The sequence below is a fragment of the Rhincodon typus genome, chromosome 1 (genome assembly GCF_021869965.1).
Source record: "Rhincodon typus isolate 14 chromosome 1, sRhiTyp1.1, whole genome shotgun sequence".
Taxonomy (NCBI): domain Eukaryota; kingdom Metazoa; phylum Chordata; class Chondrichthyes; order Orectolobiformes; family Rhincodontidae; genus Rhincodon; species Rhincodon typus.
This window is the reverse complement of record NC_063332.1, coordinates 122,898,784-122,918,390: the sequence shown is the minus strand read 5'-3', so window position 1 is coordinate 122,918,390 and position 19,607 is coordinate 122,898,784. Positions and strand designations below refer to the sequence as shown.

At 41.1% G+C, this 19,607-nt stretch overlaps 1 protein-coding gene across 1 annotated transcript in view; it reads right to left on the bottom strand.

The window, feature by feature from the left end:
• Positions 1 to 516: 516 nt before the first annotated feature.
• LOC109929985 (testican-3-like) overlaps positions 517 to 19,607 on the bottom strand; it is a 71,903-nt gene continuing 52,812 nt past the window's right edge. The window contains exons 5-7 of the mRNA XM_048605764.1: positions 9,841 to 9,903; positions 7,341 to 7,478; positions 517 to 2,003 (exon numbers count right to left, since the gene is read on the bottom strand). Of these exons, the coding sequence (XP_048461721.1) occupies positions 1,834 to 2,003; positions 7,341 to 7,478; positions 9,841 to 9,903 (371 nt within the window). The 3' untranslated portion in view covers positions 517 to 1,833. The remainder of the gene's footprint in view (positions 2,004 to 7,340; positions 7,479 to 9,840; positions 9,904 to 19,607) is intronic.

Genomic DNA, 19,607 nt, shown 5'->3' with positions numbered 1-19,607 from the left:
ATCCAAGGAGCAGGAAAGTCAATGTTTCAGGGTGCAACCCTTCTTCAGGACTGTGAAGGGAATCCCAGAAATAAATAGTGGGAGGGGTGTTGGTCTGGGGAAGAGTAGGTGAGATGGAAGTAGGTGGATGCAGGTAGCGGGTAAATGTGGTTGGTCAGTGGGAAGGGTGGGACAGACAGGTGAGTAGGAAGATGGCAGGTGGGGGTGGAGAGATTTTGAAGCTGGTGGTGCTGGTAGGAGGTTATTATGGTTGGTCTGTGAGAAGGGCGGAGCAGTTGGCTCTGCCTGTTTTTCAGTTCTGAGGAAGGGTCACTGGACCTAAAACATTAACTCTGATTTCTCTCCACAGAAGCTGCCAGACCTCCTGAGCTTTTCCAGCAATTCCTGTTTTTGTTTCTGATTTACAGCATCCGAAGCTCTTTTGTTTTTTTAAGAAAGTAATGTGTTTTTTTTAGCAGAATGCTAGAAAATGCATTTACTATGAAACAGTAAGAATACTCAGCAGTATAACTGGTTACAGGAGTCCTTTATTATTGCAAACTATACATACAGTAAAAAAAAATGCAGCATAGCCTTTTCATTTTGAAATGCAAATTCAGTTTATAAGGAAAAAGAGAATGGAAATGTGTTATATTATTTGTGGTTTTTTGTTAGTCCAGATTTCAGAAGAAACATTTAAGAGCTGACAATCATATGTTCTAAATAAACAGCACACAATGCAATGTTATGTTAGTAACTACAAACAACTTTGATTTTTGTTGAAAGAGGACTTAAAAGACTCAACTCTAATATGTATCAAGGCGATGGGATTCCAACATGTCTATACAATCAATTAACATGCTAACATAAATACAGGGCAATTTAATCTATAGCAAAATTGTTAAGTGCTACTGCTACACATTTCTGGCATATATTTATAGTCCATAGGATGACTGTTATAACTATTGAAAAATTAATTACTTAAAATTACTTTTCTCTTATTCCACATTTGCAGCTGCAGTACTTAGCTGTGATCGGGCATGATTAAATATTTCCTGAACTCCTATTTTTCATACACAAACAAGATGTCTATTTTTAAATTGAAAGGCACATCGCAATGTGACTTCTATTTACTTCAAACTACTAATTAAAAGTATATATACTTTTAAAAAGATGATTACATTTTATTTGAAGACAAAAAACATCACTCAGGTAGTCAAGGCATCCATGTTCTTTAGTAATGTTTTAGTCAACCTATGGCAAGAACGGCTTGTTGCCATAACCACCGCTGGCTAAAAATTCCAACTGCTGCAAATTTCACCATAATAATGTGCATATGCAAAAGTTAACTAAATGCTGACAAATTATTCTTTTGGTTACATAATGCCTTTGCCATCTGAATAACCAACACACTCTAAAAACAAAGCAAATCAATGCTATGACTCATGTTTTCAGGGTCAATGCCAGGAGCAATGTACACAGGTCATTTGTGGAGGAGGAGCCTAGGCTTACTGCATCACAATGTGGCCATATACGATGACAGAACACAATTCAAAGGAAGTTGATTTTCAAAATCATAGTTGAGGTTTTTACACGTGTTTTAGCATTGTATTTCATTTAACTGGCTTGGATTATAATTATCAATTTATGCTTTCAAAAATTACAGAGCTAACAAGTACTGCAATAATTTTTAAAGGGTACAGACCTATTTCTGGAGGATCCATATTTGAAGGTATAATTGTACAAAATATACATGTTGACTGAAATATCTTTTGTTCATTTTAACGTGTCTAATAATGGATGAGATTTCACTATAGAAACGTGCAAAATATTAAAGTTCACGACATTTCCAGACTACCATATGTAGCCCCCTACATCATATTCATCATCGTCATCTTCATCATCTTCATTGTCAACTTCTGCATCCTCTTCCTCATCATTGATTACTTCCACATCATCCTCATCATCTGACCACTCATGGAAGTCACCACTGCCAAAGTCACCTGAAATCTCCAGATCACCAACTAGAAAATAGACGACCAACACATTTACTTGTAGGAACATTTGTTCTAAGTCAGGCAACAATTATTTGCTTAATTGTGCTGATAATGTACATAATAAATTACATGAAATGGAATTCTAATCACTATAAATGCTCATCACAAATGCAACTGTTGTTCAAATTAAATAATCTATTATACAAATCTTAAAAAGAAATGAGGGAGTCGATTTCTCTATGTTGGTCAGTAAGGAAATGTACCACTTATACCTGTAGTCAGCCTTGAATATCATTTTATTTCAGGTTTATGGTAAATCAGCTTTTGGTAGTAATGTGTGCTACCATGCTTCCATAACCAAGGCATTGGAGAGAAAATCAAAAATGCCAGAAATACCATTTAATTCACTATTTCTGAAAAGGCTAAGTGACGTTTCTTGTATATCTACAGCATTGCAGGAAATTGAAAGCAAAGTGAAAGCAAGGAGTGTGAAACATAGATTAAGAAGCAATCTGAGGAAGACCAAGACAAAGGTGATGAGTACAGACCTAACTTGGAAGCGAAAATTGAGGTAAATACACATGCAAAAAGGTTCACAAAGCTTGGCCAGATGGCTATAAATGAAGGGAAATATGTGCTGAGACCCACAGAGAATTCAAATAACCAAGGCCAACTTTGTTAGAAGGAATGATGTGTCATCGTCAAAGAAACTGAATTCGAATCTTAGGAAAAGGATACTTATATGCTACATTTTGTCATCTATGTTATACACTATGTCTTAGAGACATGGGCTTAAAACAATTAGACTATTGATGAGTTGAATGCATTGCAGATGTGGACTTACAGGATGATGTTCCATATTCCTTAGCCTTTCTGTCTGTATAGGATATAAGTACTAGAACTGACCAGATAAAAGTGGGACTCGGTGTATAACGTCAAAGTGAAAAGAATACAAGAGACATGGCCAAATTATTACGCCAGTTGGTGGACAGAGGCAATTATTGGAAGGAAAAATGCAACACAAAGTAAGCACTGGTGAACAGTAATGGCCTGAAACTGAGGAAGTCTTTCCATAGATCACTATTAGTATGATACAATAAGTAAATTCATGCTGAAGATAATGAACAAGAAGCTAAGGCCCACATAATAATTTATTACTTACACTCTATAGTGTGAGAATATTTTAATCAAAGTCACTGGTTACCTGTTTCACAATAATGTGTTTCATTCATCTGGAGTATAAACTCAGTTTGTCACTGTTGCATATGATTTTAGCTGCAGGCTCTCTGGTGTATCTGGTGAAACTGCCTTTCCATACCAACCTAAAGGCCTTTAAAGTGTCAATTGCCCCTGGAACTGTGCATGGTTAACTCTCTGGAAACAGTCAATCAATCTTTTTACATGCCTTAAGCTCTAGTATAATTCGAACCAAATGCATTGTATATCACTTCAATTTAGATTTTGGATTTTGTTGTATTTGTTAGCTAAGAAGATTCACATCTGTTTAACATTCTTTAAAGTAAACTGTGGAACTAAGATATAACATAAAAAGAATTTTGACAAAACCTATTGGTGAATAAAAATAGAGGGCTGACTCTCATAGGAGTCCTGTGATGTCAGCTATGGTGAAATGTGTTGCAGAATCAGGCGACGAGTTTGGTGAAGATCATTTCAACATCAAGGTTATTTCACTCCATCTTTATACTTTTCACAAGTGGTGTGGAGACATTCTCATTAAGAGCAGTGATTTGCTAATTGATGGCCATTATTGGCTTGTTAAAAGCTTTGTAAATACCATAATTCGTATCCTTAATATTCAGACTCCCATCTTATCACACTCATCAAATAAGGTAGACATGCGGAAAACTTGACAGGGAACCACAGCACATACTTGGCGGATTCAGTTTGCTACTTCCCCAAGTGATCTACATGTTACACACTGGACAACAACATATCAAGATATGATCCACAGGAACCAGCCGAACTCACTCCTGCTCCTTGGACATTTGCATTCGGAATCAGCCAATCCATCATGCCAATCCTCATACTTCTATTGTGCAATGTCAGTGTGCTCCAGAAATATAGGGTTGCATTGAAGTCCAGACCAGCAACTAGCTCTGAAAAGCTGCAGCAAGGGTATTGCGCACAAGGACAGATGCCCATCACAGGGATGCTCACTTGTTCTCAGTGCTTGCTCACTTAGGACCACTCTGCATGCTCACAGCATCCCTGCCTTGCCTTGCTGTGCGAATGAATGCTATCACACAAACAGGCAACTTGCCTTGCTGCTATGTAGCGCTCAGTCTAGAGAGTGCGCATCATGTAGAACGGCAGGGTGCTAAATCCATCTCACACCTGCACCATGTGCCAGCAGCTTACACACAACAAACACATGGCCAGCAAAAAGGCAGCAATGTATCCAAATCTTATGGGAGCAGTCTTCGATTGGTACCAATCAGTCAGGGGTCCTGGCACAGTAAGCCAATGGCAGTGTGTATATACTGTGCGTGGTCTGGCATCTGGTCAGCAGGGTGGAAGGGGTTAACAGTCTAGGGAACCATGCTTCCACATTCCAGGGAGCGGGCCATCATCAGTCCACTGCTCTGAAGTGAGAAATCGTGGGGGCGGGGACATGGGCTGATGGGGTCGGGGAGATTTATAGGCACCAGTTAGGGGTCTGGATACATTTTGTGCAAGGCAGTCCAGGCAGGTCGGTAGAATGTGGCGGGCCATAGTCAGATTATCGGGTCTGTCCACAGAAAGTAACAGGGGCTGAGGGGAGGAAAAGTGGTATTGAGCCTCAGTAGTTTAGTGAGGGGCTAGGGGATGCAAGTTCTAGGCAAGGACACTTGCCAATTGTAATGAGGAGCAGCAGCATTTGCAAAGGGTTGAGGATAATGTGAAGCATTGCTGGGAATGGTATGTAATGGGGGAGTGAGAAGGGGAAGTAATGCATGGTCAGGAGTAGACTGGCTTCAGGATGGAAGAGGGGCTGCAATGTATGACGGCACCATGCATGGTCCCCTCACTTGCCAGGGTCTGGGTGGGAAGAGTAAGCAGATGTGGGTGAATTTAAATCGCTTGACTGGGGACTTTGTGAAGTATGAATCCCATGAGGTTGATGGGATGAGCTAATAGAAAGGGGATGTGGAGATTTGGGGGCTCATTGATACAGACAAGCTGCCCCTGGGACCGCAGCACTCACTATTGCCTTTCATGATGCTGGAAATTGAAAATGTGCAGTGGGAAGAAAAGGGATGTGAGCCCCCTCGCAGTGGGTGGGGTAAGTGACTTGACCTGTGAAACAGCAAGCTGCTATAGACACCATTCACAAGGCTTTTAAAGGGGAACAACAATGGCTGTCACATTGTAACACGCAACATTGGTTACTTATGAAAGGTAGAGCAAGAGAAAGCAGGTTGCCTATTCCCTTGCCATCTGACAGCACTGACCCCCTCAGTACGTTGCACTGCATGGCACAGCCAATGCTACACAATTCTGCAACAATTACATTACAGACAGAGCAGTGAGAGGCAAGTTGACTCTCCTCAGCTTGAGCTTCCAAGAGTTTGAAGAAAGCAAGTAGAATGCAGTTGGATGGCTGGGGCACCTCCATACTGTCCTGCGTGGAAGCTGCTGAGGAGTCTATGTGTGGCTGTACCTCCAGCTGGATGCCTCCTGGCACTGCCCAAGCTCCTTGAGGGACAGAGGCGCCTGGACTGGGGTAAAGATTCCTGACCAGGGTTGAGCAGGTGGCCTGGTATTTAACAATCTATTGAGTACTGCAGCCTGGTCCATTTCACCCTCGATCAGCTGTGAAACTGTCACTTTGAGGTGCTCACCAGATTGTGCTCTTGCATTTCACTGCATATGGTTTCCCGCCCTGCTCCCACAGTGTCAGTGTCTGAATTGGTGTTAGGGGTGCGGTGGGGGCGTGGGGGGTGGGGTGGGGGTGGTGTGCGCATTGTTGCACAAGGTAGCCTTGCTGATGCTTCCTTCTATGCCTTGGTACTCTTGTCCTCAGAGGTCCATGATGGTGGCTCTTTCTGCAGCCAGTAGATTCTCCGCAGACATCAGGAGTAGGCTTACAGAACCGAGAAGATAAGAGAGAGAGAAGACATCATGGCCAACAGTTAGACGTGGTGTGCAATCAGTGAGTGATAATGGTGTTAATGGGAGCGTACATACTTATTTGCTAGGAAGGACATTGATATTTCAGCTCCCCACAGGAGCAGCCTTGGTCTTCTCCTGTGAGGGCCAGGATTCTCTCCTTGAATGGGATAAGGGCATTGAGGATATTGATGATGGCCACACTCCCCATTCCCTCTCATATGGGCTCACACTGCTTTGTAATGGGCTCTCTCTTCCTGTGGTGAGAGAAGAGGGAAATGTATGAGATCACGGTGGGAGGCACAGCTGTTAGTGTTGATGCTTTTAGGAAAACATGGTGAGTTGTACCAAAGGACTGAGGAGGCAACACTGAGGGCAAACAGGCTTAGTGAAATGATATGCTGAGGGGAAAGAGCAGGTAAAGGAAGGAGTTGCAGGCAACAGTGATAGTGGTAGGACATGAGCCTTGACGGGAGCTGTGTGCAGTGATACTGATAGAATGAGTGTGAGGTGGCTTACAGCAGAATGTGGCACTTACCCTGGTGGAGTGTAGAGAGTCACTGACTTTCTGCATTGCTGGTCATTCATCGCACCCTGGGTAGTGACCTCAAACCAGACTGGTAGGGTCTGGTGTTTTGACCTCCTCTGGGAAGAGGACACCTCTTCATTGCACCATCCTGTTAATCAGGACCTCCAGGTCCCTATCAGAGAATCGCAATATCATTTTCTCCTTTGCTGACATCTTGTGCATACATCTTTGATTGAGTAATGTAAATTCATAATGCTAGTATTCTTCCAAGCATTTTAAAGATGTGAGCCCAAGAGCTGCTGGACTTTTGGTGGATATTTACTGAGTGGTGAGCTGTTACAGGCACATCAAATAGTAAGATGGTTTGGAATCAGATGTGAGAGACACTACTGGGGTGTGGTAGGCAACTAATAAGGCAAGTTTGGTAAGACATCGCAAGAAAGCTCAAGGCATTATGGCAAGAATTCTTCTGTCAAACCTGATGCAAATTGGACTTAGCCAAGAAAAGTAAGATTCAGCCCAGAAATTATTAGTAATTAGCAGTATTCAAACCAATTTCTGAAAAACCAGCACTGCTACACTGCAAACCTCTTCACCAACAAAATGTAGTAATAGCACAATATTTTTTTTTTTGCTTAATTTAAGCAAAGATGAGACAGATTCTTGTAGATGTTTTAAATATTAGCATATCAGACTAAAGGTTTTGTTTTGGTTTAAGTGCATACCACAATCTGGTGATCCACTTGATCTAGATCCTCTCATTTCATTTCCATATTGGTCAACACACCAGCATTGTCCTACACTGCCGTGACACTGGATTGCTTTATAATAACCATCTTCATCACAAGTTGGAATAAAAGTTCCTGAGGAAACCAAATGCATGTTATGAAGTACACATAAGAACAATTGAAATAACAACAGTATGTGGAAGCCTGCTCCTCGCACAGAAACAAAAGAACCTTAGATAGTAGGAACTGCAGATGCTGGAGAATCCGAGACAACAAGGTGCAGGGCTGGATGAACACAGCAGGCCAAGCAGCATCATAGGAGCAGAGAGGCTGATGTTTCAGGCCTAGACCCTTCATCAGAAAAGGGGGAGGGGAAGGGGGTTTTGAAATAAATAGGGAGAGAGTGGGAGGCGGATAGAAGAGGGATAGAGGAGAGGATAGGTGGAGAGGAAACAAACAGGTCGAAGAGGCGGGGATGGGGCCAGGAAAGGTGAGTGTAGGTAGGGAGTTAGGAAGGGGATAGGTCAGTCCAGGGAGGACGGACAGGTCAAGGGGGCGGGATGAGGTTGGTCGGTAGGAGATGTACGGGAGTGGAATGCCTCATCCTGGGAGCAGATGCGGCGGAGGCGAAGGAATTGGGAATAGGGGATAGCATTTTTGCAGGAAGGTGGGTGGGAGGAGGAGTATTCTAGGTAGCTGTGGGAGTCGGTGGGCTTGAAATGAATATCGGTTTCGAGGTGGTTGCCCGATATGGAGACAGAGAGGTCCAGGAAGGGGAGAGAGGTGTTAGAGATGGTCCAGGTAAATTTAAGGTTGGGGTGGAAGGTGTTAGTGAAGTGTATGAACTGTTCGAGCTCCTCGTGGGAGCACGAGGCGGCGCCGATACAGTCATCAATGTAACGGAGGAAGAGGTGGGGTTTAGGGCCGGTGTAGGTACGGAAGAGGGATTGTTCCACGTAACCTACAAAGAGGCAGGCGTAGCTTGGGCCCATGCGGGTACCCATGGCTACCCCCTTTGTCTGTAGGAAGTGGGAGGAATTGAAAGAGAAGTTGTTGAGTGTGAGGACGAGTTCGGCTAAGCGGATGAGGGTGTCAGTGGAGGGGGACTGGTCGGGCTTGCGGGACAGGAAGAAGCGGAGGGGCTTAAGGCCATCTGCATGGGGAATGCAGGTGTAGAGGGACTGGACGTCCATGGTAAAGATGAGGTGTTGGGGACCGGGGAATTGGAAGTTCTGGAGGAGGTGGAGGGCGTGGGTGGTGTCACGGACATAGGTAGGGAGTTCCTGGACCAAGGGGGAGAAAATGGAGTCGAGATAGTTGGAGATCAGTTCGGTGGGGCAGGAGCAGGCGGAGACAATGGGTCGACCAGGGCATTCAGGTTTGTGGATTTTGGGAAGGAGAAAAGAACCTTGTCAGCTTCATGAACCTGGAATTGCCTTGGATGGTCTATGATGACAAGTTAAATTCTATTTTTAACCAAGAAGAATTCTGAACACTTGCAATGAGAATGTGCTACCGACATTTCCTCAGTATTTACTATTGTAATTTATCAATAAAATCTGCAGGCACTTTTCTTAAGAGATTAATTTTTAAGTGTTATTTACTACTATAAAAGACAATCAAGTTCAAAAATTTTGGCATGAACTCTGGTATTGGCAGTGTCATCTTGCCATGGAAGAAATGAGATAACTCAATTCACAGCTACAGACTTTTCTGGCGCCAACTCCACCTTCCCCCCTCAAAAAAATTGTCCTATCTTCTAAAATCATCTGTACTGAAATCAATTAGATCGCTCAGTCCGAGCTGATCATTTGCTTTGAAATGAACTGTCAGCAGAATATCTGAATGGTTTTTCACTCATGGTATGCATTGCATTAAGTAGCTTTAGAGCACTTTTATCCCCATCAATAACCCATTGTCATTTCCTGAGAAGAAAACTCAGAATTGCTGTGACATTAGCACATACATTTCCAATATTTCTCTCTGCTGATTTAGCAGATGAGTTAACTTATTTGAAGTAAACAGGTTAATTCTTCGTAAAGAGTTCAGGAAATAATATTTTTTCTATTTAATACCATTAAAACAAAAACACTAATATGTATGTGACAAACATGAAATCACAATAGTCTGATCAGACCACAGGGCTGCTCTCTCATGAGGGAGAGATGACTGGTGACGGTGATGGAGGTGAGAAGCTGAGAAGGAATGTCCTTCATGGTAACCTCAGCTGGTGCCGATATTGACAAAAATATGCACTTAATATTTAAATAAAATGTATAATGCAACCATTTAATAACTAATACCCTTTATTTCTTCCAATTAACATAAATTCATTGCATGATTAATATATTGGAAAGGTTAAAATAATTATTACGATATGAAACATATCCTATAACAATTGGTAACTCATCTTAAGAAGTTTTGTTGGTTCATTTCTTTTCATGCTATTACCATTGTTTAAATTAAGAAGTAGTTCAAAATAAAACTCAGAACTCACCAAGCAATTTCTTTCCTCGTTGCTGTCTTTGAATATTGTTTAGTTCCATCTGGCAGGGTGGCTCTGGAATGTATTTAACATGTTATGTGAAAAGGTTGCCACACGATCAAACATAAAACTACAAAGCTGCATCCATCAGATATACATGAGCAAAACTTACAAAGTACTTACACATGTCCTAATTATTCTGTACTGCAGTAAAATGAGTATATTTGTTTCTAAAATTAAAATCTGAGACAACGGTAAGGTTTCGTACAGAACAATTTTTTCTTTAAGTTGAATACTAGTAGAGTATTGGAGCATGTTGGTATTAATTCACTGGAAACACTGGGGGAAAGTTTGTTCATGTGAAGTTGCACTATACAGACAATTACCTGGTGCAATGACTCATTATCAATAGGGTTCCCCGTTAATATCAATAAGGAAACAGTTACGATGCGCATGCATTCCCTACTAAAATAGTTGAGAAAACACACAGAGGTTGCCCTGCTCAGTGCCACTTCAGTGAGCAACTGTTTCAACAACAACTTCTATATTGATAGCACTTTTAATGATCCAGCCCAAGATGCTTCAGAGGAAGTAATTAAAAAAAGTGACATCAAGGAGAATTAAAGCGACAAAAACTTTAATCAAAGTGATGGCTTTTAAGCAGGCTCTTCCCCTGTAATTTAAATTGCTGTTGACTGTATGACCTAGAAAATCCACCATAATTACTGAAACAGAATTAGTCATTTTTTGCAACTAGTTTTGAGCTGGTTACTCACACTTTTAAAGTTTGCAGTGTCAAGTATGATTCCCTTGTGATTGGATGTTTCATGCTACATCCTCCACAAAGTTCCTAAAAACCTCAAGGATTACAGTCCAGTATAGTGCAGAGATGTGTCCTGCTCCCTCATCCACCTCCAAAGAGGAATTTTAATGCTACCACATAATTCTTACAAAGGGTGGTTAGCTATTCAAGTGCTCTTTATCAAAATTTGGTTGCAACCGTACTACTGACTTCCAATTCAACAATGGACAGATATGTACAATAAGATCAAATGTCCACGCACTGAAGCTTTACCTAACTTTGGGCCTAAAAATGGGAATCATTGCAATCCCTCGATTCTGGAAGAGGGACTTCCATCCCCTGGAATAGTCCCCTTACATTGACAGAATGGCAAGGATAGGCACAAACCCCAAAAAAGCTTTTCAAGGTCAGGACCTGGTATGTATGGATCACAGCCAGCCTTACACACTTCCACTGAACATATATCAGGAGACTGATGGAACAGCAATGCAGCTTCAGGCTCTCTCTCTTTTATCAAGCAAGGTTGTTAAACGCACATTTTAAAGGTTTTCTTTGGCAAACTTTTCCTTTACCTTGTTGACTCAGTTTCTACATTATGACAATGGAAGGATTATCCAAAGAAATAAATTTGATCAAATTGGCAGTACTAAATAGAGAGAAAAACCATCCAACATTTACAAATGGCTTTAGGGGTAAAAACCTTCCCAATATATTTTTGGGCTTATTTCTCAGATTAGTCTTGCTTAACTTTGACATTTTACTTGTTAGGTTTTCATTTCTTCACAAAGATAGCTGTGAAGGCCTTACAGAATTAAAGTAATAGAACAACTAAACAGAAACACAGTGCTTACAAAGCTCCAGCTGGCCAAAATCAATTTGGAAGATAAATAAAGGTCACATCAAAGAACTTGTAATTTGAAGCAAGCAAGCAACACATGGTGTTGCACATTTCTAGCAAAAGTAGTTTCCACTTTAATAAGCGCACTCAAAATATGGATAACAAAATCAATAAATAGCATGTACAGAAAAATCTCTTCTCATCTTCTTGGGATCAAGGATGACTTACTTCCACTCCAGTTGGCTGGGTTCTGAGATGGCTGATTAGTCCAATGTGCGATCTGCAGACTCTGTCATATCTAGGACAGATGGCTATGGAAGGAATGAGTAGGTGAGTTATTTGAAAGTTAATGCTTGCTCTGGTGTCTTGACTTTGCCTTTCATGTTGCTGACAAAATCTCTCACTGTGGTAGATGCACTTTCAAATGACGGTTTTCCATTTTGGTTGGCAACAAGCCAAGGTATTTCATGAATCAGCAGGAATGTTGAAGTATCCGCGAATGCTCTGATGCCACACTGAGAGGTAAGGGGAGGGGAGTTCATTAAGGTCAGGGAGGCAGCTAATGCTCACTGGAGAGAATATTTTGAAGAACTCCTCAACCGAGACTCTGTCATTGTTTTGAACATCTTCAATTCCATTATTCAATGCCTCATCTGTCACTGTCTCAATGGTCTGAAATGGAAGGTGAAAAAGCCATCCAACAGCTGAAAATCAACAAATTCCCTGGAGAAGATGGTGTCCCTGTGATTCTGAAACATAGCAGTGATTCACTCCTGGCATTGTTACACAACCATATCTCCCTCACCTGGGAAAAAACAAATTACATGCCAGAGGATCTCAGGGATGCTGTGATCATAACATCATTCAAAAAGAGACACGTCTGATTGAGATAATTACTGAAACAAAACCCTGCCGTTTGTCACAGGGAAGGTGATTACAAGGTTCCTCCTCAATGCCTCCTTCCAGTAGCTGAGGACTCATCAAGAGGTCAACAGACATGATTTTTTACTACGCAGCAGATTCGAAAAACATACAAGGTAACAGCACAAAATGACCTTTTCTGACTCTATCAACTGCTAAGGCTGATGGGAGTATCTTTCTCAAATTTACCTGTCCTAAAAGGTGCATCACCATCTTCCATCTACTCCATGATGAGATGCAAGAGATGATCCTTTACATGAAACCACCTCAAACTAAATCTCAGTGAAAAGTGGAGTCAAACAAGGCTGTGTCAATACAGCAATACTCTTCTCTATTTTCTTTGCTGCAATACTGTACCTCAACTCCAGTAAATCACCACAATAATAGAGACAATCTACTGAACTGGCTGGAAGTTGTTCAACTGCACAATTTCAATACAGAATCAAAACTTTTCCAACCTCAATCATTGAACTTCAGTATGCAGAAACGCAATAACTAGACATATGTGAGGAATACAATGAAATAAAGCACTAAGTCGTATAGATCTCTATTATGTTTTCAGTCAAATCTCATAGGGGCGAAAAAAAACAGCCCTAAAATTAATTTCAAATGTTCTTATGTGAACAATGCTGGAAGAGAGTTTTACTATTTTCTGTGAAGCCATGCAAATTTCCTTTCTTTTTTCTTATCAATGGTTTTGCGAGGCATTAAGTTTCAGAAAATGTAATTTATGCTCAAAATCAAACCTAGAATTCTAGTCTGAGAATCCACAGACACTGGCTTTTGTTCATGAATTATCATATATTTTGTGTGGAAAAGGTGGCAGGCAGTAATTGCTCTGGCATCTTTGGACACACCTCCCTTGCTGGCATTTCTACTGGTAAGACAACTGGAATAATGGTCTCTCAACTGACTGCACTCCATGCTCTCAGGTCTAACCCTGTCTCAAGCCTGCTGACAGGGTTGGTGCTGCTGTTGTCTGGTGTACTGACCACTACGTTGCAGAGGCTGAGTGCCAGCTCTCAGCTATCTCCTCCTACCTCCCCTGGACCATGGCCCCACCATTGAACACCAGGACATTATTTCCAGAATGTCACTAATCTCATTTCATCTGACGATCCCGCCCCCATACATCCCACCTGCTCCCCCCGCCCCGCCGACTGTCTCCAAGCTCATAGTCTCCCAACTCACTTCTACCTCCTTCCTAAAACCCACAAACAGGATTGACTGGGGAAACCATTGTTTCTGCTTGCTCCTGCCTCACAGAACTCATCTCTTCCTACCTTGACTTGATTTTTCCTCCCCATGTTCAGTCCTTTCCCACTTATATCCATAATTCTTCTGATAGTTTACATCAGTTTCAGAATTTCCAGTTCGCAGGCTCCAGCCATCTCCTCTTCACCTTGGATGTGCAATCCCTTTACATGGCGGCACGGTGACTCAGTGGTTAGCACCAATGCCTCACAGCGCCAGGGACCCGGGTTTGATTCCAGCCTCGGGCGACTGTCTGTGTGGAGTTTGCACATTCTCCCCGTGTCTGCGTGGGTTTCATCTGGGTGCTCCGGTTTCCTCCCACAGTCCAAAGATGTGCAGGCTAGGTGGATTGGCCATGCTAAATTGCCCATAGTGCCCAGGGATGTTGAGGTTAGGTAGGTTAGGCATGGGAAATTAGGGGAATAGGTCTGGGTGAGATGCTCTTCGGAGGGGCAGTGTGGACTTGTTGGGCCGAATGGCCTGTTTCCACACTGTAACCACTCCCATTCCCTGTGGTTGACTGGGCCCTCAAGCGGTGTCTAACCCACCTCCCGTGTTTTGGCCCTCACTCACTCTCTTCCCTCCCACAACAGCAATAGGGTCCCATGTATCCTCACCCGCCATCCCATCAGTATCCACTTCTAAAAGATCATTAGCCACCGTTTCTGCCACCTCCAGACGCACATTTCCCTTCCCTCTTGTCAGCTTTCCACAGGGACCATTCCCTCCTGGATGCCCTGGTCAATTCCTCCATTCTGAAAATGTACCCTACAGCCCCATGGCACCTTCCCATGCAATCATACAAGGGGTAACACCTGCCTGTTTACTTCCTCCCTCCTCACTCTCCAAGGCCCAGACATATATTCCAGATGAAGCAGCAATTTACCTGCACGTCACTCAATCAAGTCTCCTTTATTCACTACTCACAATGTGGTCTCCTGTACACTGGGGAGACCAAACGCAAGCTGAGCGACTGCTTTGCAGAATAACTATGTTCTGCCCACAAAAATGATCCGGAGCTTCCAGCTGCCTGCTACTTCAGCACATAACCTTGTTCCCTGGCCAACATCTCTGTCTGGGGGTTGCTGCTGTGCTCCAGTGAAGTTCAGCACAAACTAGTATATTAGCACCTCATTTTCTGCTTAGGGACCCTATAGTCTTCTGGACTCAATATCAAGTTCAATAATTTTATTGTCTGAGTACCTTCTCTCACTTCCTAACACCAAATCCCACACACCAGGCCTTGTCAATACATAGGCTGTTACCACAACCAACGCATTGTCAACTACTATTAATAGCCACTGATGTTCCCAGGCTGACTTTTCCTATTTCTTTGTCTGTCCAACTTTTATCCTCTCTCTGTCTGGGCTCCTTCTCCACCTATTGGTTACTCCTCCCTATCCCATCTTCAGAATATATACCAATCTCTTTCTAGGTACAATCAGTTCTAAAGAAGGGTCACTGGACCTGAAATGTTAGTTCTGCTTTCTCTACGCAGATGTTTACAGACCTGCTGAGTTTCTCCAGCGATGTCTGTTCTTCATTTCTGATTTCTAGTACCTAAGGTTCTTTGGCATTTTTGGAATAGTGGTCAATGGTTCAATGTAATGCAGATGAATGTGATTCTTTGAATTTTAAATGTTATTTAAACTGTGGTGTTTTGGGTTAAAAGAACTTTGAACTTAATAGAGGACAAATGTAGGTCCTTCGTAATAAGAAACATAAGTTATAACCAGGACCGAAAGATAAGACAGACTAACTCAATACATATTTGGTTCTGTCTTCATAAAGGACGACACAAATAATACTCCAAAAATATTGGGGACTTCAGGGTCTAGTGAGTGTGAAGAACTGAGGGGAATCAATATTAGTAGGAAAACAGCGTTGGGGAAGTTGATGGGGTTAAAGAAAGATAAACCCCAATAATGTACATCCAACAGTACTTAAAGAAGTGGGTATAAAAATAGTGGATGCACTGGTTCTCATCTTTCAAGATTCTATCAACTCTGTGGATTGGAGGATACTTAATGTAACCCCACTAGTTAAAAATTCTGGTAAAGAGAAAACATCAAATTATAGACAGGATTGTCTCACATCGGTAATAAAGAAAATGCCAGAGTGCATTATAAAGCTTTAATAGGACAGCGCTTAGAAAACAGTGACAATCAGTCAGGGTCAGCATGGATTTATGAAAGGGTAATGACGCTTGGCAAAACTACTGGAATTTTTCAAGACCTCACTGGTAGAGTTAGGTGAAGTCAGCAGGTGTAGTCTACTTAGATTTTTAGAAGGCTTTTGAAAGATCTTGTACAACAGATTAGCATGAAAAATTGAAGCACATGAGATTGGGGTTAATGTGCTGACATGAATAGAGAACTGGTTGGCACACAGACACAAAGAGTAAGAATAAATGGGTCTTCTTCTGAGTGGCAGCTAATGACCAGTGGGGAATCTTGGCAATCTGAGGGGAGTTTTTCTTCAGTCTTCAATTAAGTTGATGTATCTCATAGTTGCAGCGAGTATAGGAATAATTGTGTGGTTTGGCAGACACATATCTAATGAAGCAGTCTGGTTTTCCTTCTATAGAACTACATTAGAGGAAAAACAATTTCTCAAACAGACATGCTGCAACACAGTCTGATCTGTTGACTTTGTGACATTCATTGCACTGAGACAAATCAGTAACCTTGAGAAGAGGTGCAAGAAAATGCCCCTTTGGAATTGGAAACAATTTAAAATATAACTCTGTCCTGCTATCTGTACAATTTGAATTTGACGGCACACTACAATTCAGATGCTGCTAATGCCAATTAATTCAGATTGAATATTTATTGCTTTTATTTTCTCTAGTTTTCAACCTCCAATTTTAATATCAAGTAGTCTTTTCATTCTTAGCATCAACGAAAATTATTTCACCATGACCCCTAACTGCAGTAATATGTTTATTCAGTTTCAGCTATAATTAAGTTGCTAATTCTATTTGTTCCTTTGAATTTTCTCTTCAATAATTCAAGGCTTGGACCTAACTTTTGAGCAGCAGAGAAGGAATAAAAGAGCAATGAGGATAAAGAAATTAGAATATGAGAGGAAGCTAGTGATAAATCTAAAAATGGATAGCAACAGTTTCTGTTCGAAAAGAAAATTAGTAAGCAGAGTATGTGGTAGTCCTCTGGTGTGAGAATCAGGCACTAATCTTTGATAACAGGAAATTGTGAATAAAATGAAGAAATAATTTGCTTCTGTCTTCACTACAATGGATACAAAAAACATTCAAGATGCATTGCTGATCATTTTCTAAAAGTTACTAGATACAGGAAAGGTCCCATCAGACTGGAAAGTAGCAGATATAACTTCTGCTCCTAATTCAAAAAAGCAGATAGCAAAAACAGCAAACACTGAGTCAATTAGCTTAATGTCTGTCATGGGAAGATATTAGAATTGATCATTAAGGAGGTTATAGGTGGCTCTTCCAAAAATTCAGGGTAATCAGGTACAATCAGAACGGTTTTGTGAAAGGGTAATCAGGTTTAACTTCTTTTTGAGTTCTTTGAAGGAGTAACATGTACTTTGGATGAAAGGGAGTGTGTAGACATATTATACTTAGATTTCCAGAAGGCATTTGATATAGTGCTAAACCAAAGGTTATTGTGCAAAGTGTTCATGGTGTTGGGTGTAACATGTTAGCAGAGATCAAAAATTGGCTAGTTGGCAGAAAGCAGAGAATATGCATAAATGACTGCTTTGCTGATTGTCAGGATGTGACTAGTAGAATTCTGTAAGGGTTTGTTATTGGGCCTCAGTCTTTTATAATTTATACCAATGTCTTAGATGAGGGAAGTGAAGACATGGTAGCTGACACAATGCTAGGTAGGAAAATATGTTGGGAAGAGGATATAATAAGGTTGCAGTTGGATGGAGATAGATTGAATAAGTGGGCAAAAATCTGGCAATGTGGAAAACTGTGAAATTGTTCACTTTGGTGGGAACATTTTAAAAACCAGTGTATTACTTAAATAGAAAATGACTGCAGAATTTTGAGATGTGAGGGAACTAGATGTTCTATAAAAATTGAGTGTATGGGCACAGTAAGTAGCTAAGAAAGCTAATGTTTATTACAAGAGGAGTTGTGAATAACTGTAAGGATATCTCCTTCATTAATATGTTGGTGAGATCACATCTCAAATATTCTGTGCAGTTTTGGTCTCCTTAATTAGGTGAGGATGTAAATGTATTGGAGTTGGTTCAGAGGAGATTTGCTAGTTTAACATCTGAAATGCTTGGGTTGCCTTATTAGGAAAGATTAGGCAGAATGGACTTGTTTCCATCGGTACTTTGAGGAATTAAGAGTGACTTGGTTGAAGTATATAAGATCCCATATGGTATTAACAAGGTGGACAAGGAGAGGATGTTTCCTCTTATGGGTGAGTCCAGAATTAGGAAGAACTGGTTAAAAATACAGGTCACCCTTTTAAGACAGAGATGAAGATAATTTATTTTCTTCTAGACGATTCCCTGACTTTGGAAATCTGCTACAGATGTGATGAAGATAATGTCTTTGGATATTTTTAATGTGAAATTAATAGATTTTTGTTAGGTAAGGGAATCGCAGTTTATTGGGGGTAGATAGGAATGTGAAATCTGAAACACAAATAGATCAGTATGATTTTGTTGAATGGACAGAGAAGGCTTGAGGGGCCAAGTAGTTTACTTCTGCTCCTAATTTATATGTTTGCACGTATGGGCATAACAAAGGCAAAAATCTGGTTACACTCCATATTCACTTCATTATTTAATACCTTACTTTCTTAGTTGAATTGGAGAGTTGTGGAATTACTTTTTCTTTCTATTTAATCAATAACTATTGAATTAGGGATCCCATAACATCAAAATATCTTTGGTGATAACAGATTTTGGTCAGGTGATTTAAAAAGAACATTAAAAATTTGTATTACTTTTATAAATCTGCTTTAATAAAGTTGATAGTATTTAAATGATCCTTAATATACCAAAATTAAGTAAATTAAACATCAAGAAGTAAAACCATGATAGGTAATATTACCCATAACAAAATACCAAAGAACTGCAGATGGTGGAAATCAGAAAAAAATCAGAAATTGCTGGAAAAGCTCAGCAGGTCTGGCAGCATCTGTGGAGAGAAAACAAGAGTTAATGTTTCGGGTCCGGTGAGCCTTCTTCAAAGCTGACTGTAGGTGGGGAAAAGCTGGTGTGTATGCTAGAGAAGGGGTGGTGGGGGTGAGGTGAACAGTAAACAATAGGTGGAGAAGGAGCCCGGAGTGAAAGAGAAAAAGAAGTTGAGCAAAGGAATGGGTAAATGTCAGCCTGGGGAATGAATTGCTGCTAGTGGGGACCATTAGTGGCTGACAATGTACCTTACCCCTACGCCCACACACCAGACCCTGTCATCACATGGCCTGCTACCACAAACAACCCACAGTCAGCCACTTACAGTCCCATAAGCAAGTACTCATTCTCCCAGGTTGACCTTGATCCATTCCTTTGTCCTAACTGTTGTACTCTCTGGGGTCCATCTTCACCCATTGTTTACTCTTTTGCCCTACCTTACCCCTTCTGCAGCATATACCCCAATCTTTTCCTAGATGTAATCAGTTCTGAAGAAGGGTCACTGAATCCAAAACATTAACTCTGCATTCTCTCCACAGATGCTGCCAGACCTGCTGTTTTTTTTTCTACCAATTTCTAATATTACCCATACTTTCCCAAGATGTGGTTTTCTTTTGTTTAAAATCAATTAATGTTAAAAGGTACTGTCCTTATAATTCCCCTAAAGGCCTGTAAACATCCATTTTGACACTGATTAAAATCCAGACTGATCAAAATGCCATAGACCATTTTTCATTTGAATCATTTGAAGCAGTTACTTGTTGTACATTATTACCATTCATTATTGCCATGGTATAATGATGGCAAGTTCAACTTTAAAGA